At 42.8% G+C, this 27468-nt stretch overlaps 1 protein-coding gene across 2 annotated transcripts in view; it reads left to right on the top strand.

Moving 5' to 3' along the window:
- CIMIP6 (ciliary microtubule inner protein 6) overlaps positions 1–26884 on the top strand; it is a 39881-nt gene extending 12997 nt beyond the window's left edge. For both annotated transcript variants that reach the window (XM_073339162.1, XM_073339161.1), the window contains exons 2-5: positions 6766–6997; positions 8128–8281; positions 23921–24036; positions 25085–26884. In XM_073339162.1, the coding sequence (XP_073195263.1) occupies positions 6812–6997; positions 8128–8281; positions 23921–24036; positions 25085–25486 (858 nt within the window). In that variant the 5' untranslated portion in view covers positions 6766–6811 and the 3' untranslated portion in view covers positions 25487–26884. The remainder of the gene's footprint in view (positions 1–6765; positions 6998–8127; positions 8282–23920; positions 24037–25084) is intronic.
- The last annotated feature ends 584 nt before the right edge of the window (positions 26885–27468 follow it).

Here is a 27468-nt window from a genome sequence, read left to right as displayed (position 1 = left end):
AACCTCAGGGGGCCAGCCCTGAGGGACAGTCCCTGCAGAAACCTGGCCCTGAGTGGGTGCTGGAGGAGTTAGCACCTGGTCCTGTGCTATTGGGTGTTGTTCTGCCATGGGCTCAGCACCCTCTGCTCAGGGCCCTGGGGACTGAGCCCTTAACAACCGTCTGTCCCCAGGGCCTGAGGCAGCCAGCCTTCGCTTACCCGAGGAGCCACCATTCCAGCAGTCTTCTGATTGGGAGCCAAGTATTCCTCAAATAAGTAAATACTTGCAGGAATGGGATCTAAGTCTTCAGCTGAACTGCTTGATCTTTCTATCTCACTACACCCTATGCTATGTACCTACAATTGTGTGCACCTTGGGAGGCTGTAGACACATAATGCCACACTGGATCAGATTAATGGTCCATCTAGCCCGGGATCCTTTAGGGAAATGAAGAGATCATGATGTATCCTGTGTCATCCAGTCCCAGCTTCTGGCAGTCAGGTTTAGAGACACCCATAGCATGGGGTTGTGTCCCTGACCATCTTGGCTAACAGCCATTGATAGATCTATCCTTCAGGAACTTACCCAGTTCTTTTTTGAACCTAGTTATGCTTTTGGCCTTCACAACAATCCCTGGCGATGAATTTCACTGGTTAATTGTGTGTGAAGAACTAGTTTCTTATGTTTGTTTTAAAACTTCATTGGGTGACCTCTGGTTCTTGTGTTATGTGAAAGGGTAAACAACACTTCCCTATTCACTTTCTCCACACCCTTCATGATTTTATAGCTGTTTATCATATCTCTCCGTAGTCATTTATTTTCCAAGCAAACACTTCCAGGCTTTTTAATCTCTCCTTATGTGGAAGCTGTTGCATAACTCTAATCATTGTTGTTGCCCCCCTCTATACTTTTTCCAATTCTAATACATCCTTTTTAAGATGGTGCAACCAGAACTGCACACAGTTTTCAAGGTGTTTAGTTTTATATTGTGGCATTACAATACTTTCTGTCTTATTATCTATCCCCCTTCTAATGGTCCCTAGCATTCTGTTCACTTTTTTGACTGCTGCTGCACATTGAGCGGATGTTTTCAGAGAACAATCCACGATACTCCAAGATCTTTCTTCAGTAGTAACAACTAATTTAGACCCATTATTTTATATGCATAGTTGGGATTATGTTTTCTAGTGTGCATTACTTTGCATTTATCAACATTGAATTTCATCTGCCATTTTGTTGCCAGGTCTCCCAGTTCTGTGAAATCTGTTTGGAACTCTTCACAGTCAGCTTAGGACAGGGGCGGGCAAACTTTTTGGCCTGAGGGCTGCATCGGGTTTCTGAAATTGTATGGAGGGCCGGTGAGGGGAGGCTATGCCTCCCCAAACAGCCAGGCATGGTCCAGCCCCTGCCCCCTATCCAACCCCCCCGCTTCTTGCCCCCTGACGGTCCCCCCGGATCTCCTGCCCCATCCAATGCCCCCTGTTCCCTGACAGCCCCCCTGGGGACCCCTGCCCCATCCACCCCCCTGCTCTCTGTCCCCTGACCGCCCCCAGACCCCCCCACCCCTAATTGACCCCTGCCGCCTTATCCAACCCCCACTCCTTCCTGACTGCCCCCCCAGGACCCCTGCCCCCAGTCAACCCCCCTGTTCTCCGCCCTCTGACCAACCTGATCCCTATCCACACCCCCGGCCCCTGACAACCCACCGAACTCCCCTGTCCTCTATCCAACCTCCCTGCCCTCTTATCATGCTGCCTGGAGCACAGGTGGCTGATGGCACGGCAGCACCAGGACAGGCAGCCGCTCCGTGCAGCACAGAGCACCGGGTCAGGCCAGGCTCTGCAGCTGCGCTGCCCCAGGAGTTCGCAGCCCCGCCACCCAGAGCATTGTGCCGGCGGAGCAGTGAGCTGAGGCTGCGGGGGAGGGGGAATAGCAGGGGAGGGGCCAGGGGGCTAGTCTCCTAGGCAGGAGCTCAGGGGCCGGACCGGATGTGGCCCGCGGGCCGTAGTTTTCCCACCTCTGGCTTAGGATGTAAGAATTTTGAGTACTTTAGTATCATCTGCAAACATTACCACCTCATTGTTTATATCCCCTTTTCCAGATCATTTATGAATGTGTTGAATAGGACCGGTCCCATTACAGATCCTTCCAGGTCCCTGCTATTTACCTCTTTCCGTTGTGAAAACTGATAATTTATTCTTGCCCTTCGTTTCCTATCTTTTAACCAATGACTGATCCATGAAAGGACCTTCCCTCTGACCTCATGACGGCTTACTTTGCTTAAGAGCCTTTGGTGTGGGATCTTATCAAAGGCTTTCTGAAAGTCCAAGTACACTCTATCCACTGGATCACCTTGTCAACAAATTGTCATTTGTGTCTTTCTACTATGTTGAAACCCTCAGAGAATTCTAATAGATTGGTGAGGCATGATGTCTCTTTACCAAATTCATGTTGACTCTTCCCAAACTTAATGCGTTTATCTATGTCTGATAATTCTATTCTTTACTATAGATTCAACTAATTTGCCTGGTACTGAAGTTAGGCTTACCAGCCTGTAATTGCCAAGATTGCCTCTGGAGCCTTATTTAAAAATCAGTGTTACATTAGCTATCCTCTAGTCATATGGTACAGAGACTGATTTAAGCGGTAGGTTACATACCACAGTTAGTAGTTCTGCAATTTCTTCAGAACTCTTGGGTCGATGCTATCTAGTACTGGTGACTTATTGCTGTTTAATTTATCCAAAACCTCTTCTACTGATGCCTCTGTCTGGTTCAGTTCCTCAGATTTGTCACCTGAAAACAATGGCTCAGGAGTGGGAGTCTCCTTCACATCCTCTGCAGTGAAGACAAATGCAAAGAATTCCTTTAGCTTCTCTGCAACAGCTTGTCTTCCTTGAGTGCTCCTTTATCTCTTTGACTGTCTCATAGCCCCACTGATTGTTGGCAGGCTGCCTGTTTCTGATGTCCTTACAAAAACTAACAGCAAAAACATTTTTATCTTTTGCTAGTTGCTCTTCGTCCTTTTTTGGCTTACCTAATTATGCTTTTACACTTTCTTAGGTCTTATGGTCCGAAGGTTTATGTTTCTTTTTATTTTCCTCAGTAGGATTTTACTACAATTTTAAAAGGATGTCTTTTTGCCTCTAAACGCCTCTTTTATTCTGCTGCTTAGCCATGGTGGCTTTTTTTTGTGTTATGTTTTTTTTTTTTTTTTAATTTGGGGGGGTATACCTTTCATTTGAGCCACTATTATGGTATTTTTAAATAGTTTCCATGCAGCTTGCAGGCATTTCACTCTTCTGACTGTTCCTTTTAATTTCCATTGTTGTATGCAGTGTTGTATCTGTGTTGGTTCCAGGATATTGGAGAGACAAGGTAAGTGAGGTAATGTCTTTTATTGGACCAAATTCTGTTGGTGAACAAGACAAGCTTTGAAGCTACACTGAGATCTTCTTCAGGTCTGCAAAAGATATTCTGGGCCCTGGTGTACACTACAGAATTAGGGCGAGTGTACGCTGGCAATGCTAAAGCACTGCCACAGCACCGCTTTAACGTGGCTTGTGTGGTTGTGGTGCAGCTCTCTCCCAGTGCTCTACAAAACCCACCTCCAAGAGGGCCTTAGCTACCAGCGCTGGGAGCACAGCTCCCAGCGCTGGTGCACTGTCTACACCGGCACTTTACAGCGCTGAAACTTGCTGCGTTCAGGGGAGTGTTTTTTCACACCCCTAAGCGAGAAAGTTGCAGCGCTGTAAATTGCCAGTGTAGACAAGCCCTTAGGTCGACGTAAACTGCCTTGCATTGACTTAGCTGTGTAGTGTCTTCACTAAAATTTCACTCCCACCGACGTAACTTGCCCACTACACTGATTTAATAACGTCACTGCCACAAGAGGTGTACAGTCAATTTTGAAGTAGTTAGACCAGGAGTGGGAAACTATGGTGCATCCGGCCCCCCTGACGTTTTAATCTGGCCCTCAAGCTTCCGTCGGGGAGTGGGGTCCAGGGCGTGCCCTGCTCCAGTGTTCTAGCTGGGGAATGGGATCAGAGGTTGGCCCTGCACCGCGTGGCTCCCGGAAACAGCGGCATGATCCTGCTCCGGCTCCTACACATAGGGGCACCCAGGGGGCTCTGCACACTGCCCCTGCCCCAAGTGCTGTCCCCACAGCTCTTATTGGCCATAGGAACCACAGGGAGCTGCAGGGGTGGCACCTGCGGACAGGGCAGTGTGCAGAGCCACCTGGCTGCACCTCCACCTAGGAGCCTGAGGGGGGACATGCTGCTGCTTGAGGTAAGCGCTGCCTGGAGCCTGTGCCCCAAACGCTCTCCCAAACCCCAACCCCTTGCCCCAGCCCTGATCCCCCTCCCACCCTCTGAACCCCTGTGTCCCAGCCTGGAGCAACCTCCTGCACCCCCAACGCCTTATCCCCAGCCCCACCCCAGAGCCCGCACTCCCAGCTGGACTCCTCCCCCACCCACACCCCAATCCCCAGCCCCTGAACACCTCATTTCTGGCCCCACCTCAGAGCCCGCACTGCAACCCCTAATTTTGTGAGCATTCATGCCCTGCCATACAATTTCCATACCCAGATGTGGCCCTCAGGCCAAAAAGTTTGCCCACCCCTGAGTTAGACTGACATCAACTGTTGCTGGCTTTCAGAAGCTGTCCCACAGTGCCCTACACCGACAGTTCAGTCGGTGGAAGTGCTCCGCCTGAGGACGCGCACTGCCAACACAAGAAGCAAAGTGTAGATATGCACAAGTAATGTAATTACTGCAATAACTGTATGCTGGCGTAAATTAGGTTGGTTTATTTTTGTAGTGTAGACTTGCCCTGAGCATCACAGCTAAATACAAGGTGGAACAGATTGTTTAGCATCGGTAGTTAGTACATATTCCAAGGGACCATTCAAGATGAAGTTATTCGGCCACTCCACTTTGAATGGTCCCTTAGAATACATGCTGTCTACCTATGCTAAACAATCTGTTTCACCTTGTATTAGCTATGATGCTCACCTTTCCCAGACCAGAAGAAGAGCTCTGTATAGCTCAAAATCTTCTCTCTCTCTCACCAACAGAAGTTGGTCCAATAAAAGATATTACCTCACCTACCTTGTCTCTCTAATATCCTGGGATATCCTGCCAAGTGCTGCTACAGGTAAAAGTCACTTTTTCTTTGGTAACTTTTCCAGTCCAACAAAATATCTTGAAATAAAGACTATTGTATTAGTGAACAGAAATGACGTTGAACATAAAATGAGATTGTAAACTCTTCAGAGAGCTGAAGTCAATGGAAAATTGTCATTTGTGTCTTTCTACTATGTGTTTGTACAGCTTCCCTACAATAGGGTCCTCATCCTGATCAGGCCTCTAGGCATTACCATCATGCTAATACTTTTGTATTCAAACATTAATAATAAAGTTATCTTGTCAGAGACAAGGCTCCTCAATGACTCCTTACTTGTTAATTGCTCTGAATCCAGCAATTATTAGTATGAGATAAGTGATTGATATCCATTGTTAGTATTATGTGGTGGATTATTTCCTGTTAATGACTTGACGCTATTGCATAAATAAGAAATTTCTTCCTATGGTCTATGGATAAGTTTGGTTCTGAGGAAGGCCCTTTTTGTGGAAACACTAGCTATACCTTTTATGTTAATTATCAGTTCTATTTATTTATTTTTCTAATAAAGTATTTATTCACTTTATTCATTATTCACATAGAAATACTTCTGAGATGGTCTGTTTTTTTTTAATTGGGGTGCTGTTTTCTTTGTAATTTTGAATATTTAACTACTTATTCCATTTTATGAAATGGAGACAAGCCTGAATGAGAGATTGCAGGAGAAATTTTATTGAGTGTCATTAATGTGCAAATGATATTGTCAGCTGTGATCAGAGATAACGTCCCCGAAGGCAGAGTATAAAGACAGGAGTAGGAGACTAAGAACAGATCCCTTGGGGACACCAGCTGAGAGAGGATGTAGGAAAAAAAGGTTATTATCCTAGTATGATGTGAAAGATTTATTAGATAAGTTGGAAGAAACGCATTGGAGATCCAGTCAGAAAAAACATATGTGCCAAGGTGATGGAGATGTGAGGGATCCACAGTGTCAAAAGGAGCTAATAAGTCAAAGAAGATAAGAAGAAAAGTGAGATATTGGGAATTAGCTACAAGTAAGTCATTAATAATTCTAGGGAGGATTGTGTTGGTAGAATGTCCAGGGCAAAAACTGGATTTTGAAGGATCAGGAATAGAATGCTGGGCATTGTGAGGAAGAATTTGAGACACTGCAGCCCAGCCCAAGAATTTAAATTGTGAAATGGTCTTGAGCTCTCATTGTCAAGGAAGATACATCCATAAGTCTGATATAAGTTTATTTAAAGGGGATCAGAGTCCTGGGATGCCAACTCAGATTGTAACAGCCCAGTCAGCAGAAGCTATTTGTACAGCCTCATCCTGATTTCACCTACACAGGTATTTATCATGAGTAACACCAGTGAAGAGAGTAGATATGTTAGTGCAAAAGTAGCGAGAGAGATTCTAATCAGGATGTAGGGTTAAACTCTGCTGTCCTTTATGACCATGTGAATGAAGAGTAACTCCACTGAAATCAGTTTTATTCTGGATTTGGAAAGTAGTGAGTGAAATCAGAATCAGGCCAACTAAGTTCTTAGCAGGTATTTTATTATCCTCTTCTATGTGATATAACTATTATACTATCAAAAAATATTGGTATATGTGTATGGAAATAATCATCTCTTTGTCATGTTATGTCTTTCAGCCCAAATACTTATAGAATATTTAATATTGATATACCAGAAGTAAACATGAAAATAGAAAAGGTCAATGGTGAATATCTACCTAAAAAGAATAAACAGTCTTTCCAGCACTCATATTTACCAGAGTGGCGCAATAATCCCCAACCACGTTATGCAAAATTAATTAACACCAACGTAAGGTTCTTAAATGAACCAATATACTATATGGAAACAGAAGGCACAATGGCTAAAAAGGTAGGACCATTTTGCATTATCTTTCAAATTAAGGTCATATTCTAAATAATATGTACATGTATGTTGTATAAAAGAACTCCATTAACTAATGCTAAGGATCTGAATGAACCCCTCACTAGTAAGGAAATAGAGTATTACGCCTTAAAATCTCTGCTTAACTTACTCTTTTGTGCCTAGGTTTTGCAGCATATATGCCATGTAAAATCATCCACTGTGTGAGGATATTTGTATTAGCCAGGCCCAAAGAGGCAAGTTAGCTAAACTCTGATTGTACTTGCTTTGTAAGTTTAAGTCATATTCTTGGATTTACTTTAGCACACTGTAGTTTGTAATATAATTTGATTCTTTTTGTGTACTAGTATGAAAAGAGAACAGTGATTCTTAGAAAGGGTGTTTGTATATCACATTTCTGTGGCTACATCTACACTTGTGGCGGCATGCAGAGTGCAGACACTGCATGCCCAGCTAGCGCAGGTATAAATAGCAGTATAGACAGTGAGACATGGCTTAGAGCAGGGGTCTCAAACACGCGGCCCATGGGCCACATGTGGCCTGCAGAGTTATTTGCTGCAGCCCGCCAAGCTCCCCATCCCCACCCCCCTGGAGTTATTTCCTGTGGCCGCCAAGATCCCCTCACCCCCGCCCACAGCGTGCCGCATCCCAGCTCCTCTGCCTACCTCCAGGAGCTTCCCGCCACCAAACAGCTGTTTGGTGGTGCTTAGCGCTTTCCAGGAGGGAGGGGGGAGGAGTGGGGAGCTGTATGCTCAGGGGAGGAGGTGGGGCAGGGGCGGGGGGAGACTCCATGCTCGGAGCCTTTCTCTGTTGCTTCCCACTTGCAGGAGCCTTTCCTTGACACAGTGGGGGGTGAAAGAGAAGAATTTCAGTGCAGGACAGAAGAAGAAGGGGGAGAAAGATGCTGGATGTCAATGGGGTCATATCAATCAAACTTCAGACTCGGCTGATTTTCTCCTATTTAAGAGTCAGAATGTGCTAAGCAATAGTGGAAGTAGGTGGGGGAGTTGAAAACTTGTGGAGGACTGAAAGAAGTTTAGAGAAGCATTCTATCGGTACTTGCTTTATTACCTAAGTGTTTGGATAGACATACATTTTTCTTCCCTTTGACTTTAAAGCATCATTGGTGGCCAAGTGGGGAACCATGTGTATATCATTATAGTCCACCTTACGACAGACAAAGCACTCAAAGAAATGATTTCCAGAAGCCAACCTGTACATTGTCTTCTCCAACTAAATACAGCAGTAAACTACAGCCTTCCTGTGGAATAGGTAAGAACCTCTAGGGAAGCTCCCCCCTCCCTCCCTTCCCCCCCCCCCCCCCGGGCCAAGTCAGGTGTAGTTTTTCTCTATATTCAGAATAAACAAATACAGGTAGTTCAGGTATTTTTGTATGGGATCTTTTGCTGTCTGACTTTGGATCAAGTTTTGATCTCCGTTGCACCAGTGTATATTTGGAGTAACTCCATTAAAGTCTGTTGAGTTAGTCTGGATTTACAGCGATGCAACTAAGAGCTGAGTCTCTATCTAACTATCCATCCATATTTCTTGCACTTATCATTATGATGTCTGAACACTTGGTAAATGTCCATTTAATAACAACCACTGTATATAATGCATACAAATACTTGCTATTGGCTCCCCCTCTTCTTCAGTTTGCAAACAAATTCTTTCAGATTATACAAATTATGGAAATGTCTAATTTTTAAATATAGCTGGGAACTGAATTGCAAACAGTCCTTGAACTATTCCCATCAGTTGCAAATGTATTTGGTATTCATAATTGTTCTCCAGATATTTTGGATGAATACTTTGATCAGAAAGAAGCTGTTTGCTCTGACTATTCTCCCTTTGTTTTGTGGTTGGTCACCTAAGTGGTGGTCTTTCTACTCATTGAATATTCTTTTGTTAAAAAGGTTCAGTCAAGTCAAGAGTGAATAAGATTGAAAATTGTTTGAGTTGTGCCCCAAAACAGGTGTAAAGTAACTCCCTTACCTTTCCTCCAGCTGTGTTGTAGAACAAAGTAATAAAAGGAAGCCTTCACCAAATTTGTTAAAACGGCCCAAGTGGGAGCTGAACTTCCATCATGCAGTGTTATAATAGTGACTGGAACTTCAGGATTCTTACCCTCCATAAAATCAAAGAGAGGCATGAGGCAACCAGCAGTACGCATATATGTGGTAGGGGCCTGGAGCGAGCTAACTGGCCATGATATCTGCATTAGTAATACTCGCATGCCTGGATCTCTCTGCATGCTCTGTAGAACTGGGTACCAGCAAGCAGAGATGCCTTCATGCTACTGTGATTAAAGTCACTTATTTTTACTGTGATAATTCATGCAATAGCAGCTGCATTTTCTGATTCCATACAAATTTCTTCTAAGGGGGCAACTGGTCCTCAGACCAACACCCTTGTTGGATATGCCAGGATCGAAGGGATTGCTGCTTACCACTTTATGGTATCCAAGAATACTGCAATGAGAAGAACTTAGCAGCAGTCATGAAGAATAGTAGTGTCCGTGTACTACTGATGAGTTGCATGGTTCTCCACCAAAAAATGATTGATCACTTTAGTGACTATTTAAATGTCAGAAAACCTGACAGAATGAAACAAAGCATTTTCTGTTTAACAACCCAGCATTTTTCTTCTACCAACATTGGTACAGTTAGTGAAATGATATCACTGAAATAAAAATATATGGCCCAGATGCTCTGCTGTACTGAGTTCCCACACGCCAACAGCGAGCCTGGACATGGACAATTTTTAACATGTGGCAAGGGGACTACCCAGTTGGAGAGTTTAACTGGTTCCTGTTCTCTATGCAGCCTGAGCAGCACAAAGGGAGTAGAACAGGCCGGAGAATCTTAGGTTTATGTAGTGCTGAAAAACTCCAAAGCATTGTAGATATTATATGCATAGGCATCACTTCTCTACCTGGGATTAAAAATGGGAACAGGGGCAAGCACAGCTTGCCTTCTCTCTCAAAAGCAGAGGAAAAATTCCCTCTCTTTGGTTTAGCTTGAGGCAGTGTTGCTCACTTGGGGCTCGCTCTCCTCTTTGGTTGGTGAGGGGGACTCAGTCAGCAGGAGAATCTGAAGTCAGAGCAGTAGAAGCTGGTAGTTGGCTGGGCAGAATCTGGTGCTCCCAATCTTTTTGGCAGCCCATGTAGTAGCAACAGCACCTGAGGGAAGAAGGTGTCCCAGTTCCCTATAAAAAGAACGGAGGACTTGTGGCACCTTAGAGACTAACAAATTTATTAGAACATAAAGGTTACAGTGTATAGTTTAGCTTGTGTGATGGAATATCTGAGAACAGAGTCTCTGCTGCATACAGCTTCTTCTGAGAGCTGAGGACTGTCGGGGAGCCATTTAGAGCTCTCCCCAGCACAAGTTAGAAGCAGCCAGGGGAGCTGCTCAGATTTGCACCACCCAACTATGATTCCCCATGACTAGCTGGAGACTGCTTGAGCTTCCCAGCCCAAGGCCAGGAACTTGTGGGAATTTTCCGCTCCCAGGTGGGGCAAAGGCACCGGATCAGGACAGAGAATCTGCCCCATTGCATTAGCAAAACACTAAAACAACTTATACTTTGTTCAGTTCCAAGTGGTATTGTCCAAATGCAAATATTAAATGAAAAATGAAGGGTTTTTTTATTATTAAGATACTCAACTCTTAAGTGTAAGAAAAACAACTAAAGGCAACAGAGCTTAGATTAAATGTTTGATTGTGGGTCCTGCTTCATCTGCTTTTTGTCTCTCCAAAGTGGCCCTAAGCTTGGTGGGTCTGGTCCTTGGAAAATCTCCCCTCTGAGGTCATTGGGTGGGGCAGAGCTGCTACAGCAGCTCCTGTGTAACTCTCTCATCCCCAGCTGCCAGTGTGGGGAGGGGGCATAATTGGAGCCCAGGAATGTGATTGCGGTTCCCCTGTGTGCTGGTGATCCCCAGATGCTGTAACAGCTCCTTGGGGCTATTGGTAGCTGGCACAAGTTAGAGTAGCCTCAGTCTACAATAAGCTTTGCCAAGGGCCCAGTTTGGTGCATAACAGTCCCAGGATCAAAGGAGTGTAAAGGGCACCATTGTGCCCCCTCTGTCCCTTCAGTTGCACTGAGTATTGCTCATCTGCAACTGAAGGTCTGGCCCTGAAAGACTGATACAATAACTAGTCTATAAGAATGTTCATTCCAATTAAATCTTTTCATCTAATCATTCGTTCATCAACCCACTTAATTAGCCATGGACTCTGGTATTTCAGCTATGCTATGCCTTGCCAAAAATGAAAGTGTTCTTTGTGTAGTACGCCACCCAACAACTGTCTGGCTGCTATCCCCGTAAAATCAACAAATATTTCTCATGAAACAGAGCTGTGTCTACTGGAAAACAATTATTCACTTCTGTTTTTTTTAAACCAAGATGAGTTAAAGGCCATATTCTTTTCATCCTGTGCAGTCAGCATTTGATATATCAAATGCAAGTTGGCTTCTCAGCTCTCTTTCAGGTTTCATTTGACTCATGACACACACGTCATATACACAGAGAAATCACATTTGCTAGAATGTGGTTTGGTAATACATCAGAGAGGTAGCCGGGTTAGTCTATATCCACAAAAACAACAACAACGAGGAGTCTGGTGGCACCGTAAAGACTAACAGATTTATTTGGGCATAAGCTTCTTCCATGCATCTGAAGAAGTGCGGTTTTTTACCCACTAAAGCTTATGCCCAAATAAATCTGTTAGTCTTTACAGTGCCACCAGACTCCTCATTGTTTGGTAATATAATCTCTCTATTAAAAGAGGTAGATTTGTAAGATTGAAAATGATGTATTTTAATAGCATAAATGAAATAGTACAGTAAGTTGGAGGTAGTGATGAGTCAAATCTGCAAACCACATCTCATGTGGTATAAATGGGCCTGGCTCCGTTGGTTTTAATTGATCTGCAGTAATTTACATCGTCTCTGGAGCTGGCCCTCTACAACCAAACCAAGGAATACACTGAGATAATCATGCTCTGTTTTTACCAACAAAGTGCCTGATTTTGCAACCCCTACTCTCATTGGGTAGGAATTTCTTGCTCACTTCAATGGTAGTAGTCTTATGAGTAAGTGCTGGCCAACGTGAATAAGGTTTGCAGAATCTAGCCTGTAAATGTTTATTGGCAAGTTTATTTTAAGCAGTGACTTCTGTAGAGGAAAACACAGGGGGGTTAATTCTCCAAGAAGTATAGGACAGATTAGCTGTATGGATCCCACTGAGGTAAAGACCCCTTTTTGCCACTGTGAAAACAGTCATCCATGGCTGGACATCAGCTTAGGCAGTATACATATTAAAAACTTTTCTGTGTTAACAGAGTTACCAAAAAATAGATTCAAAGCATTTGTCAGACATGACAGGGCACTCTGCCTATTTTGGTCATGCAGCACATTCTTTCCTATTACTGTTCTGGGGGCTTAATCCTGCACTTAGATGTGCTCTCACAACTCCCATTTACTTGTATGAAAGTGTTGGATGTGTGACAGTGGGCAGAATTTGATTCTGTAGTTTGATTACAGTAGCGCCTACAGACCCCAACTAACATTTGGGCTCTGTTGTGCTAAGTGCTGTACAGACAAATAGTCAGAAACCGCCCCTGCCTTAAAAGAGTTTGCAGTCTAAATAGATAAGACCAAGGAAGTACTGTTTTCCCTATTTTACGCATAGGGAACTGAAACAAGAGATGAAGGGACAGATTTACAATGGTATTTAGGCACATAAAGATCCATATAGATGCCTAGTGGGATTTACAGAAGCACCTAAGCAGGGTAGGGCCTAACTCCCATTGAAAGACATAGGATGAAGGACCTAACCTGCTCAGATACCCTTTTTTTAAATTCCACTAGGTGCATATCTGTTTCATTAGGACCAGATTTACAAAAGTATTTAGGCACCTAAGTGACTTGCCCATGATCTCACAGAAAGTCTGTGGCAGAGCTGGGAATGGAGCCAAGGTCTCCTGAATCCCAGTCCACCCTTGTTGGAGTTCTTGCCATTGTTTCAGTTGGTGCTAAGTGTTCCCCCTCCTCCTCCCCTCATTATGTTCTACTTTTCAAAATTTTAGAAAGAGCAAAAATGAATTCAATAGTTGTGTGTTAGACCTTGTCTACACTACCAAGTTTTGTCAACAAAGATTATGTCGACACTCAAAAATCGAAATGTCATGTTCACACTCCTTCTGTTGGCAGAGGGCATCCACAGTTGGAGCACTATCATTGACAGTGTGTGCAATTCACTGTGGGTACCTATCCCACAGTCCAGCTTGACACCTTCTGTCGCTAGGTGTTGCGATCCGCTCCGCCTTCCTACAGCACATCTTGGGACAGGACTCAATGTTCCATGATGCACTGCTTTCTGTCCCAGCACTCCATGGGCTTCCAGCATTTTGTGGCATTTTTCAACTGCCCTTCTTTGCTGTGCACCCCGGCATCTTTGTGAGAGAGGATGGATCCCACACTGCTCTCCTGTGCTCCGTTAACTGTCATGAAGACATTGTGGATGGTTAATCATAAAGTTCCTAACTTTAAAAAGACTCCCAGTCGCCTGACATGCTGCGTGATATGGATAGGAAGAACTTTAGATTGCTTTTGGTATTCAGAGAACAGCTGGATAGGGTAGACCTTTGCTTTTGGGCTCAGGAAACGAGCACTGAATGATGGGATCGTATTGTCATGCAGGTGTGGGATGATGAGCAATGGCTACAGAACTTTCAGATGCAGAAAGCCACCTTCCTGGATCAGTGTGCAGAGCTCGCCCCAGCACTGTGGCGCAAGGAAGTTATAATGAGAGCTCCATCCTATCAGTAGAGAAGTGTGTGGCAATCGCTGTGTGGAAGCTGGCAACTCCAGATGGCTACTGATCAGTGGAGAATCAATCTGGAGTCGGGAAGTTGACCGTTGAGGCTGTGTTAATGCAAGTGTGCAGGGCAATAAATTACATCCTGCTACGAAGGACTTTGACTCTGGGAAATGTGCATGAAATAGTGAACGAGTTTGCAGAAATGGATTTTCCTAACTGTGGAGGGGTGATAGATGGCAAACACATTCCAATTTTGGCACCAGATCACCTTGCGTTGGAATACATCTATAGGAAGGGGTACATCTCCATGGAGTTGCAGGCACTTGTGGATCACTATGCGTGTTTCACTGACATCAGCATGGGGTGGTCCGGGAAGATGCATGATGCATGCATCTTTGGGAACACTGGCCTGTATAGAAAGCTATAAGCGGGGACTTTTTCTCCAAACCATAAGATTAGTGGGGGATGTTGAAATGCACCTAGTAATCCTGGGAGACCTGGTATACCCTTTACATTCGTGGTTTATGAAACCTTACACGGGAAATCTGGACAGCAGTAAGGAGTGGTTCAGCAACAGACTGAGTAGGTGCCTGATGACAGCTGAATGTTCCTTTGGCAGATTAAAGCCGCGCTGGCGATGCCTTTATGGCAGGTTAGACTTTAATGAGGATAATATTCCCAGTGTCATAGCCACCTGTGGTATGTTGTATAATCTCTGTGAAGCTAAGGGTGAAAGGTTTGCTCAGGGGTGGAGTGTTGAGGCAGACTGCTTGGCTGCTGATTTTGAACAGCCAGATACTAGATAGCTAGAGGAGCCCAGAGGGGGACAATTCAAATCAGGGAGGCTTTGAGGCAACACTTTGAAAATGAGAAGCAGTAATATATACCTCTCTGATTGGTGCTGCAATGTTACATTACATGTAGTTTTCCTAGGAAGTAATGGTGACATTTGGGCCTTACATTCCAGCAAGCACATGAATAAACTGCCTGAGTATATATTGATAGTGCCTGCTATCTCAATTTGTACAAAACAAATAAAGATGAGTTACCATTCAAAAACTTTGCTTTTATTGCACAAAAAACTGCGCGTGCGCACACACACACACACACACACAAAGATGCTTGGTGGGAAAGAAGGAACCAGGGAAGGGCAGACTTTCAGAGCTGTATGTAGATCCAGCTATCATTGTGAAAGTTGTCTGAGTGGAGTGAAGGGGAAACCAAGAAGTCCCAGAAAGTAGAAAGGAATTTGCAGACAGAGTTTGTGGGGTCAGGGTGGCATGGAAAAGAGTTCTGAATGTGCTGCAGGGGAGGACTTCAGCATCTGCATTTACTCCTCTGTTACTTTAATCATCCGCTCCGTAGCATCCTTAACAAACTCCTGATTCTCTTTTCTGTCCTGCCGTTCAGTTTCCCAGCACTCCCTGTGTTCCCTTTTCTCTGCATTGGAGCAGAGCAGTACCTCCCGGAACATGTCATCTTTGCTGCGTTGTGGGCACCTTTTTATCTGGCAGAAATGCGTGGCTAATGTGTGGGGAGTGTCCTGAAGGCCACATCTGCCAAAGCACAAGGGACAATGCACAGAAGCAGGATTGTTAAATTCACGCACAGCTTTGAAACATTTCAGTTAAATACACCTTTTGCAACATAATAATCACTTTCTCACTGACCTTTGGCAAGCACACATCTCTGCAAACACCCAAAGCATGGTGAGTGTTGGTAGGTGAGTGAGGGAGCTCCACATGGGGAAAAGAACATGCACTCTGCAAGGATTGTGGTACAGCTGATCAAGGAAAAAATTCTAAAGTTCTCCCACACTTTTCCCCAGGTGGGGGTCATTCTAGCAGATATCTCACTGCTAAGGGTAAGCAGGGAAAACAGAGTACATTTACTCCATGCTTGTGGCTTCTGCTCTGCTCCCTATGCTGCACTCCTGTATGCCTCTTTGGTCCCTGTAGAAGTGATTGCTGAATGGCACAGGAAAGTTTCCTACAATGGGGGAAGGAACAAACTGCTCTGCCATGGAACCTGCGGCAGAGGATTACCGAGTACCTCCAGGAAACTTTCCTGGAGATCTCTCTGGAGGATTCCTGTGAGATCTCGGCGTGCATCAACACCCTGTTCTGCCGTACCAATTAGCTACGCAGGGAAATATCCAGCTCACAGAAACACAGCCAGCATCCCATATTTCTATGTCCTGAACCCACCTCCGCACTACACAAGCCACATCCACTTACCAGGAGTCTCATCTTCTGCTTCTTGCTCATCGGAGAGCAACTTCTGAGACTGGCTAGACACCTCTGGAGTGGAGAACAGTTCCTGGCTGCCTGCCCCACCAGGTGACCCCGCTGGGAGCTGCACATCGTCCTCTAACTCCACTTCTTCATCAGTTACTTCGTCCCTGGGTTAGGTCCTCTTTCCACCACTTTCGGGCCTTCCGAAGTATCCATGGGGCTCTTGGCGATGGAGGTGGGGTTGCCACAAAGGATAAGGTGGCGACCCCACCTCCATCGCCATTTCTCCTTATAGAACTGGTCGATCTTAGCTGCAGCACCAAAGTGACGGTTTGCCTCCCTTACCTTATGGTACGCCTGCCTGAGCTCCTTTATCTTCGCTGTGTACTGCAGCGTGTCCCGATCATAGCCCTCGCACAAGCCTTGGGAAATGTGCCCGTAGGTATCCCAAATCCTATGGCTCAAGCGCAGCTGTGACTGACCAGCCTCCTCTCCATATACTGAGTGGATCCAACAGCTCTGTAGTGGTCCAAGCAGGAGAGCGTTTGCTGCTATAATCTGTCGTGGTCACCTGGGAAGACCTCTCCATGCCGAGCCAACAGGAAATAGAATTTCAAAAATCCCCAGGGCTTCTAAGGGGGAGGGGTGGATGGTCGTTTACTTGGCTGCAGGGCAGCGGAGTTCAAATTGCTGACCAGAGCAGTCACGATGGATATTGTGGGACACCTCCTGAAAGCGAATTAAAGCGATGAAATCAAGCATGGTGTCTACACTGGCACTTTGTTGACAAAAATTTAGAGGAAAAAGACTTATGTCTCTTGTTGGGATGGTTGTATTTTGTCACCAAAACAGGGTATTTTTGCTGACCAAAGTCACATTGGAGGGTGTACACCTTCACTGTTTTGTCAACAAAAGGCAGCTTTTGTCGATTAAACTTTAGTGTAGACAAGGCCTTAGTGAGTGAATATAGTACAAAGTCTTGAGGTAGTAGATTTTGGGTAACATTAACTTTTTCAGAAGCACCTAAAAGTGACTGAAGAGCAAAAGTCCCACTTTCAAAAGTGGCTTAGGCATTCGGTAGCTTAAGTCCCATGGAAAGTCATCCTTTATTGCATGACTGTTTGTTGCGCTGTCTGCCATACTGCTCTGTCTGCCATTACTGCTGGGCTATGCTTCTACCTTGTCTTCAGTCAAATGAAAAACTCACTTCTGTGAGGCTCACAAGAAGTGAATTTAGAATTTGAAACAAAACAAAATACTGAGCCATCCCCACAATTGGATTTCACAGTACTTCCTGAGTCAAATTGAGGCCCTATTGAAATCAATGGAAAAACACTCCTTGACCTCAGTAGAGTCAGGCTTTCATCCCTTATCTTGCATGGGCCCAGTTCTGAGCTCACACCGTCGATCAAGAATAACTCCACTGAATGCAACAGAGTTACTACTGGTGTGAATGGGTTCAGAACCAGGCACTACAAGTCTTCTCTTTTACACTGTAAACTTTTTGGGGTAAAGGCTGCCTTTGTTTCTTGTACTATAGTGCTGAGCATCATGTTTGAGTTAAACAATTTTAAAAAGTCAGATTTCCCTGTCTTTTTATCACAAGGATTTGTCCTTGCATTAGCAGCTTCTGCTCCCTTTTATATACAGACTAAACACAAGGATGTCTGTATTAGCAATGCTTTAACAATAGAAGGTTTGCTGATTCTCTAGTCCATTACACAGGTTTTATATCAGTGTAAATTCATTAAAGCCAATGGAGTAACACTGCCATCGCACCAGTGTCACAGAGTGGAGGCTTGGCCCCAATATTTATTATTGAACTTTCTCTCCTACCCCCTTCACTTGTCAAGGTGCTTGATGTGTAGGGGCTCCCTTTAGTCCCAACTTTGAAAAGCAGCTGGCAGAGCCTCACTGTGTAACCCTCAAAGAGCAGGGTGGGAAGCCAACACTTCAGCCACTGTCACTACTGAAAAAAGAAAAGGAGTAATTGTGGCACCTTAGAGATGAACAAATTTATTTAAGCATAAGCTTTCGTGAGCTACAACTCACTTCATCAGATGCATGCAGTAGAAAATACAGTGAGCTGTAGCTTATGAAAGCTTATGCTCAAATAAATTTGTTCGTCTCTAAGGTGCCACAAGTCCTCCTTTTCTTTTTGCGGCTACAGACTAACACGGCTGCTACTCTGAAACCTGTCACTACTGAGGTGGTTGTATTAAACAGCAGAGCACCATCGGAGCTGGTGCATGGAATGCAATCTTCTGCTAGAGAGAGGGTCAGGTGAGGTAGGGCATTTAATGTGGCCTGAAGAGCCAGTGCTGGCAGAAAACTCTCTCCTTCCTGGGGAGTGTCAGTACCTCTGCTTCTCCCCATAGGTGGATCTAGAGTTCTGCCTTCAGCATACTCCTCCGGTATATTGAAATACAAATAATGAAGCAGTTTATTTTGGATGATTGATTGTGGAGATATTGCTCACAAACCCAGATCATCTCATTTCACTTCCTGCCATTCCATTAATAAGGAAAGTGATGGTTTCCATGCTTTGGCATGTTTGCCGTTTTGAGGTTGAGCCAGTTGTCTTTTGGCATTCAGGCTTCTGTAAGTGATGGAAGATTATACCTTGGAATTGGTGTCTTAAATGGCTCAATTCCTTAAAAGGTTATAAATGCTGAGATATTCTCTGGGAAGTAATGTACGGTTCCTTTCTGTTTGACTTTACAGAGATAAAAAATAGTGGGGGATTTTTATGTGTATCTCAGTTTTGCCACCTAAAAGAATAATAATAAAAAAGCTAGTGTATTCCTATGTGCTACATAATTGCACTGACTGTTGCCTGTCAAGACTTGTAAGGATCCTCCCTCTTACACCGCCCCCTACAGCCATTTCAGCAGCTAAGGTAGTTGACGACAGTGATTTTGGCTGTAATTTATAACTTTGGAGCTAATTTGTCCTATTCGTGAGTTTTGTGTACACCTATTTACACTTGCTGGGGATCTGGCTCAAAGACTCCATCAAATGACTGTCAGGCATGTTATATTAGGATAGCTCACAAACCCAGAAAAGTAAGTGGTTTAGTATTCTAAAACTTTGTCGAGGCATTTTACCAGGGCAGTATCTGACCACCTTACAGAAATACTATAGTCATCATCATGGCCCTTATCCCACTTACAAACATGCAAAAGAACTACTTACCTGCTTAAAGTTAAGCATATCTGTGTTTGTGGGATCAGGTCACATGCTGCTAAATTACAAGCGAGTCTTAAGTTTGGTTCTCTTCTCTTCTGTCACATGAAGACAAAAATTGGGATTATTATTATATTGAAGTATCAGGGGGTAGCCGTGCTGGTCTGTATCCACAAAAAAAGAGTTGCATCTGAAGAAGTGAGGTTTTTACCCACGAAAGCTTATGCTCAAATAAATCTGTTAGTCTTTAAGGTGCCACCGGACTCCTTGTTGTTTTTATTATATTGAGTTTTCTACTGGAATATTATATAATTTATTATGAGTGTTCTTCTGTTATCTAATATTCCATGAAAAAACACATGAACTAATATTACTGTCTTGAATTTATTTACTTCTTATGCTGAACCAAATTATTTGTGAATAATTCATCAATTTACAGAAATAATTTGTGAATATTTGACAAACATTATTGATCACTTATAGAGGCGGTCAAATACTGAGAAAAATGTTCACCAATTTATTTGAGGATTGACAAGAATAAAAAAATCAGTGGAGATATTCATTATAATTATTTGGCCAATTCAAATTCTACCTTATCACTAGAAAATGCCACTCTTCAGGGTTCCAAGAAAAATATTCCATCCATATTTAATTGACCAGAAATTAAACATTGAGAGAATATTTTTTTTTCTTTGCAAGAAATTCTACAGGGAACTAATATAACCTTTCCTCAGTTGTAACAACAACACAATCTACAGAATTAAAAATGTTGTTGTTATTCACGGCTTCTAGCACATTTGGTATGAATATGCTTCTGCTATTTTATATTCTAGTAAAAAACTCATGAACTAATGTAATTCTTTATATAAGTTTATTTTTCAGTCTTACCATAAAATCTTCATTCATAGAATTCCCAGATCCAGTTACGAAGCACTGAAAGTGGAAGCTAGATATGCAGTTCATACCCATATTCTTTACTGAACAGATTGCTGGTGCACTGCACAGAAAATAGCATAACAGCTTGTAATGTGCCCCAGTCAATTTTAAAATTATGGGATCTGAGGATAGCTACAAATGTATCTGTGGTGCCTGTAGTGAGGCATTGTGGGCTCTCTCTGACCCAGAAGGGGAGGAACCACCCTCTGTGCCCAGGTGGGTGGAGCCAGACCTGCCTCATCCCTCCCACTGGGAGTGGATAGGCGGGACAGGAAGTATAAAAGGCGGAGCCTCTAACTCAGTTGGGTCTGGAACAGTGAGGGAGATAGATGCATCCTGCTTGCTTCAGGCTGCTGACTTTGCTGCTGAGCCCAGAGATGCCCTGCTTGCAGAGGAACCCCTTGGGGTGGCAGCTTCCCCACTGTAGGCCAGGTGGCTGGTGTTAGCCTACCATCTGCCAGAACTAGGATGACAGGCTACTTGCTAGCTCTACCCTGCTTGAGGGCTGGAGCCCATAGACTGGTGTTTGCTCTGCCCCTGCCTAAGGGCCCAGAGCCTATAGACTATTTGGGGTTCAGCCCCACTAGATTGGTTCAGCCCCTGGTCTGCCAATTTCCACTGATACTAGGCAGCAATCATGACGGTATAGTGAGGCAGTGTGGCCTCCCTCTGACCCAGAAGGGGAGAGACGACTGCAACACCACTACATGCCCCACAAATATATTACGGACAATTCAATGCATATTTTTGCAATTTTCCTAAGGTAACGTTTCCAGGCTTCTTAAGTGAAATGTATCAGAAAAATAATGGTAATATTTCTATAGCTCTTTTCACCCAAAACCTTCTATGCACCTTACAACCACGACAATTCACAAAGCTTTACAACATTTCTGTAGGGAAGGTAGGTATCATTACTCCCCCTTTGTGGATAGGGAAACTGAGGCACAATAGGTTACCTATCCTACGCAAAGTCACATAGCAAAGCAGCAACCAAGCAAGACTCCCAGTCCTGAGTTTTAATCACTGGAAACTGCTCCCTCAAATAGTGCAATTGATGCCTCTTCAGAATCTTTTGAGTGCTAACTTGCCACTTTTAACATATCAGCAAAATGTAATACTGTTAGCTTGTGCCAGAACAATGTACTGCTAAATGCTAGCTGGATCCTAACCCTCCGGTAACTAAAAACCAGTTGAAAGAGTTTGCAACTTGCAAAAAGACTGGAAGATTAATTTTACAAAGTGATCTGCATATTCATCTAAACTTGATGTATCTGGCATCAAAGCACTTAAACATAGACTCAAAATCCACCTTATGCTGATCTTGCAGAACACATTATTGACTTCTGTTTCCATGTCTACTCAGTGATTTATCTTGTTTCCTCAAATATGATTCTACCAAAAGACAGTAAGTTATCATCTTTGTGCCTGATTTGCCCTTTGTCTCTGTATGGTGCCCATGAACACTGTTTGTACACTGTGCTCATGTACTCTGAGTTAGGGTGAATGTATTGATGTATTCATTGGTGTACTGACATTTTTTGGTACAATTTCCTCAGTGTATTTATGTGAGTTTTAGTGCTCATGACCAGTGCCCTGCTGACAGCATTGGAGACTCAATTTCTCCGTTTATCCCCAGAACAGACACAGCATGGGCAACATAAGCATAAACTTGTTCACACTTCCCTGCTAGTGTGCTTGGGCAATGATGAGAAGGGACCATCTCTAGGGCGGAGAGGATCGTTCAGCCCCCATTGCCCCCTTTATTCCTTGCCTGCCCTCTTTACTGTTTTCCTTTTAATGATTAAAGGCCCAATCCAGCTCCCTCCAAAGTCCATGGGAGTCTTCCGATTGGTGTTAGAAGGAGTTGATCAGGCCCCTTATTGTTGTGAAACTTCTGTATCATTCTGTTTTTTCATACAGTTACGAATTTAAAATATTTTTAAAATATCCTCCATATGTGCTGTGCTCTCTTATGAGTATATCCAAGTAAAAACTGGATGAAATAGGTGGAACATTAGCAACTTTAAACATCTTGGCACAATGGGAAAATATTGGGTTCTGTTCCCAGCTCTCCACTGACTTGATGTGCAACAAAGATCTTAGTCAGCTCACCACTCTGCCTCAGTTTCCTCATCTGTAAAATGTTGATAATGATCCACACCTTCCTTTGCAAAGCTATTTGAGATCATGAAGCAAAAAGTACTGTAGAAGAACTAAGTTATCGATAGGTAGGGCCAATTAACCAGTTGTCTTTAAATTTTTCTTAACACAAAGAATAAAATCATTTTTAACTTATACCCTTTAAGAATAATTGAATTTCCACCAAATTTAGGCCTTGATACTGTAGTGAAGTTCATATCTGCCCATATGGTTCAAGTCACATGATAAAGGTCTTTATTGTAAACATAAGATTTCAGTTCTGATCCCATATTCAGTGTTTATTTTCAAAATGTGTGTCCTAACTGCTGCAACAATTTAGATCTGTTAACACTGTGCAAATGAAAGCACATGTGGCCTACATTTTTCAAAGGTGACTAGTGATTTTGGGTGCCCAGTTTGGGATACCTTTAAGGAGCCTGATTTGCAGAAAGCATGAAGCATTTGTTCCCAGAAAATCAGGCCCCTTTAAAGTATATCAAGTTGGGCACTCAAAATCAGTAGTCCTATTTGAAAATGTAGGGTGTGTTTAATTGAATTATGCTTTAAAATTATGTATTTATACTGTACATATGCAGCATATTTCAGTATAGCATTTTAGTCTGTGTCATGAAGTAGTAACTGCAAAATTTATTCCAATTAGCTTGGACAGAAAACTGTCGTCTGGATTGAAAACTGGCTAAAAGATTTTAAATAAAGAGTAAAATTAAATGGCAATATATCAAATTATGGGCAAGTGTCTAAACAGCTACCCTGAGATCTGTGTGAGATCTGGTCTTGCTACTCTGGTGCATAGGACGAGTTTACACCATGCACCATTTCTTTAGAAAGTGCTGCCTGCTTCCTGGATGTGCCAGGCCCACTCTGTGTTTCAGCGTGAAGAGGGGCAGGTCCATTTTTTCACCCCCTTATGGGGACTCACAAGGGGAGGAAGGCTTCTTTGCATTCACTCCTGACACCCACCCACAGGCAAGCCAGTTGCAATGTGCCCAAGATTGTTCTTGTGATACAGAAGGATATAATGTTAAAAAGTCCCAAGTGAAGTTAAGTGCTCGGAACTGTATTGTCAGGAATAGTCCTGTATGTACTAGATGATCTAACAGGCGTTTTCAATATCTCATTTTAATAATTCTTATACTCAGAATGCCCTTCCAATTTCTATTTGTCTGGCTTCCGTTGTCTCCTCATCCAAATCACTCATTTAAAAACCAAAATACTTATGCAGAATTGCCTATGAAGAATGAGTTCGTTTCCACTCCAAAAAGCCTTTGAATCAACATGATGTATGTATGCATGTAAAACTGAGTGTCCATACAGTCATGTAGCTGATCCATGTCCCTCTTTGCCCCTCCCTTTCCTGGTATATGTTACATCTTCACTTGTCTGTCAAGCCCATCGCTTATTTTTTAAGCAATTCAGGACAGGCATCTGTCTTTTTTTTCTTTTGTGTTTCTGTGCAACATCTAGTACACTTGTGAGTGCTGTTAAACAGTGATTCTGTGCTGTACAACATGAGGCCACACAATACATCTTTGCCCTGACTTTACAACAATATTGGGTTTTTTTCCCCAGTTCCACTTGCAATTCCTAGAACATCAACAAGTCTTCCAACAATTTTACAGGAGCGGACCTCCTTTATTCATCAGTACAATGCCAGAAAATCTCCTAATGAACCCATCCGAGGAAAGGTAAGACAATGTGCATCCTGTATGATTAATAGCGTGCAGGAAGCTGGAGGAGTAAGTTTATTCACGAACTTCCGACTAACTGTTTTAAAAGTAAGAAATACTGTTACACGCTTTAGAATTGCCAGGACTTAATATTAATGACACTTTTTAATATAACTTAAACATTTCATTCTGTGTTTATGTGCATCATAACACCGTGGTTTCCAGCACCTATAATAATAGATAAATGCCCTAATGATATATGACACAGTTTGGATTTCCAGTAGGTCTATGTCTGCTCTCACTTACATCTGAGGTCAGTGGAGTAAAAATAATGTGGGATCGAAACCAGGCCCAATGTGTATTTTGAAGCCATTCCATAAGTAAATATCCAAAAGTTTTGTCAGTCTTTGTTGCCTACAAGTTTTTTGTGTGTGTTTCTTACAAATCAATAATTAACTGTGTAGGGGCCTGATCCAAAAGCAATTGAAGTCAGTGGAAAGACTTCCATTGACTCCGGTAGGCTTTGAATCAGGCCCAAAATACAGAATTCCATTCTTGGAAACATATTGTTTGTTCCCACTTCTGTTTATAAAAAAGAGAACCTTTCTGTGTGACCCTAATGGACAAAGTTGTTTGGGTTGCAGTCATAAATCTCCTGGCCTACAAAAGCAGCAGTTTAGAATTGTATCCATAGCAACCCATGTAGCAAGAAATAAAATCTGATATGATTAGACTTACACAGGAGAGCCATATGCAAGTCACACACTCAGAGTGACAGAATGGTTGTGAACCAGAGAAAATAAGATGCATTTTTTCTTTTATTTGTTGTTTCTCTCCAAGTTTTCCTGTTGTGCCCCATTTCATGAATAAAAAAGGCTAACAGGCCAGACAGTATTCCATTGCCTGTAGCTATTGGGAGGGGACCTAGGCTGATGGCCAGTAGAGAGACCAAGAAACAAGTGGATGTTTTGCCAGCACTTGAGCTAATAAATGAACTCAGATCACAGCTGCATTTACTAACTGCTTATGCTCCCCTGGTTAATGTCAACCTTGTTTCCCTTTCCAGCGACATGGAGCTTTTGTGTGGACAGAGATAAAACCAGTGAGTGGGCCAATAGTTCCTCAGGGAACAGAAGTATTCCTGAGTGCTAGAGGGTCATGCTCACTGGAACAGGCAAAAACAGAGAAAGGAAACTCAGTGGAAAGCCAAATGACCTCACCCACTCTCTGCCTGCACAATTCCCAGGAGACATTAGGCTGTGAAACTCACTTATCAAAACCAGACGTCAGAGAAGCAGCCAAGGCATATCCCAGAATCCCTGTAAGAGGACAGAAGAGTTCAGACATTTCTCAGGCAACTGAGGTGGATGTTATCCGTCCTGCTGAGGAAGAGTCTTTATGTCCAGCAATGAAAGGTCCTCTGGATAAATCTCTCAATAGGTTACCTCCCACACATAAAAACATATGAATCACTGAGATCACCATCAGTCACTAAAATGAAGAGAGCCTGGAATCACTGTGCAAGCTAATGCATTTGCTTGGTCTAATATCAATAATACTAAACACAAGCTAACAATTCACTGGTGTCAGCGAGAACACAGTACTCCTTTGACAAAACAACAGCTGCACTGTACTTTGATGTTTGTCGAAAACTATATGCCTATAAGAATTATGGGGTGGGTTTGTTTTTTTTTTAAGGTGGAATTGATTTCCTTGTTAGGCTGAACACAATCATCTTGATCATATATATTCTGTACTAAGTCTGACTTTGAGTTAATTAACACTTTCGGGTCTGGAAGTGATTATGATTCTTGAGTATGTACTTTTTTTTCAGTAATAGAAACACCAGTTATAGTGTTTGGTTTTATTGCTGATTGCTGTTTTTTTAACATATATAGTTGTGACATGCATTATCTCCTTGGATGCTGCAGTGTGGAGTATGATTTCACACACCATATGGTGTCAGCTTTTGATAAATGGAAACCATTATGCTTCCATAGGAAACAATGGCAGTCAAGAGAGACAATTTGCTGTAGCCCACAGGAATGCAAAAATAATGTGTGTTGCCACTCTGAACAGCTAACAAGGACAGCTTTGAAGTAAACCCTTTCTTTCTTTTTGGGAGCAAGGAGGACAGGCATTTTCTTCCAGACTTGTGCTGCTGTTCTTGTTCGAATGTGTTTCACATCAAAAATGCAGAAGAGATCTTAATTACTGTATGCTTTTCCCCAATACTAGAGAAAAATCATTAATCCAGAGACTGATGGGTACATTTTTACTGATTGGACTATTTCCCTAATTTTTTTAGGGAAACACAGAAAGTTTAGGCTTCAGTTATAACCTACAGTTATTCATCAAACAGTGAAGCAAGTTATTACCTGTAGCTCTTAAACAGCTACTCTTATATACCGGGGAGGTTAATGTATGCATTTTACTTCAGTGAGAGCAATAAAAGTTTGATTTCCAACTTTCTGTTCTGAGAAGATATTATAACAATGTTACATGTTCTATATGTTCTCTTCACAAAGAATAATAGCAAAAACCTGGGAAAATATTCTTTGGAACTTATTTTGAAACAATATTTACCAAGGATTGGGCAGGTCCCATATATTATAGCTAAAAGTTAAAATGAACTTAATATATATAGTGCTGATTACTTGTTTTTGCTTGAGCTGAGACTTCAGGGACCAAATTTGGCCTTCAGATATGCATACACAACTTCCACTGATGTTGGTGGCAGCTGTATACAATATGGGAAGCAGAGTCTGGCTCTTTAATGTACATGCTAGCTGTAGTAGTTACATGTAATTCAGAACCCACCATCATTAATACATTAATAACATATTGACATTAGTGGACATACAGTTGTGACCAATAGGTAAATATCTATCATAATATAATTATATTATAATTTTGTTTGTCTTAATTCTAGTCATTACATCTTTTGATTGTCAGTTCACTACAAATGAACAGTTCATCATATAAGCAAAGTGTGGGTGTAGGAAATTAGTTAGAAATGAACAAATGGGGTAAAACTCAAACATTTTCTAAAAATGCTAATACAGAAGCATCAGCTGCTGGACTGCAGTACAGCCGCTCTGGGCTACACTGCCAGTGGTTTTTGGCTATAAAGGAAGCATGCCCAGCACCAGAAGGATCACCCAAGTACAAAACATATGTTCAAATAGAGTGCAGCCATCATAGAAACTCCTTAAATCATTGCCCTTCTTGTTACTGGCATAGGGAATGGGGCTAGAGGGGAAAAAAGCATGGCCAGAATACCCCTACACTGCATTACCTTTGGCTGCTATTTCAACTTCTTCAAGCCACTAGTAGGCAAAGCAGATTAGAGCCAGCAGGTAGCTGGTTAAACAATCCTAGCTACTTTGTAAAGTGCTTTGAGATCTACTGACAAAAAGCAGTATGTAAGTTGGTATTTTTTTAATTATT

This window comes from Lepidochelys kempii, chromosome 3, assembly GCF_965140265.1.
Source record: "Lepidochelys kempii isolate rLepKem1 chromosome 3, rLepKem1.hap2, whole genome shotgun sequence".
Taxonomy (NCBI): Eukaryota; Metazoa; Chordata; order Testudines; family Cheloniidae; genus Lepidochelys; species Lepidochelys kempii.
The sequence above is the reverse complement of the archived record's forward strand: the minus strand, read 5'-3'. Positions and strand labels throughout refer to the sequence as shown.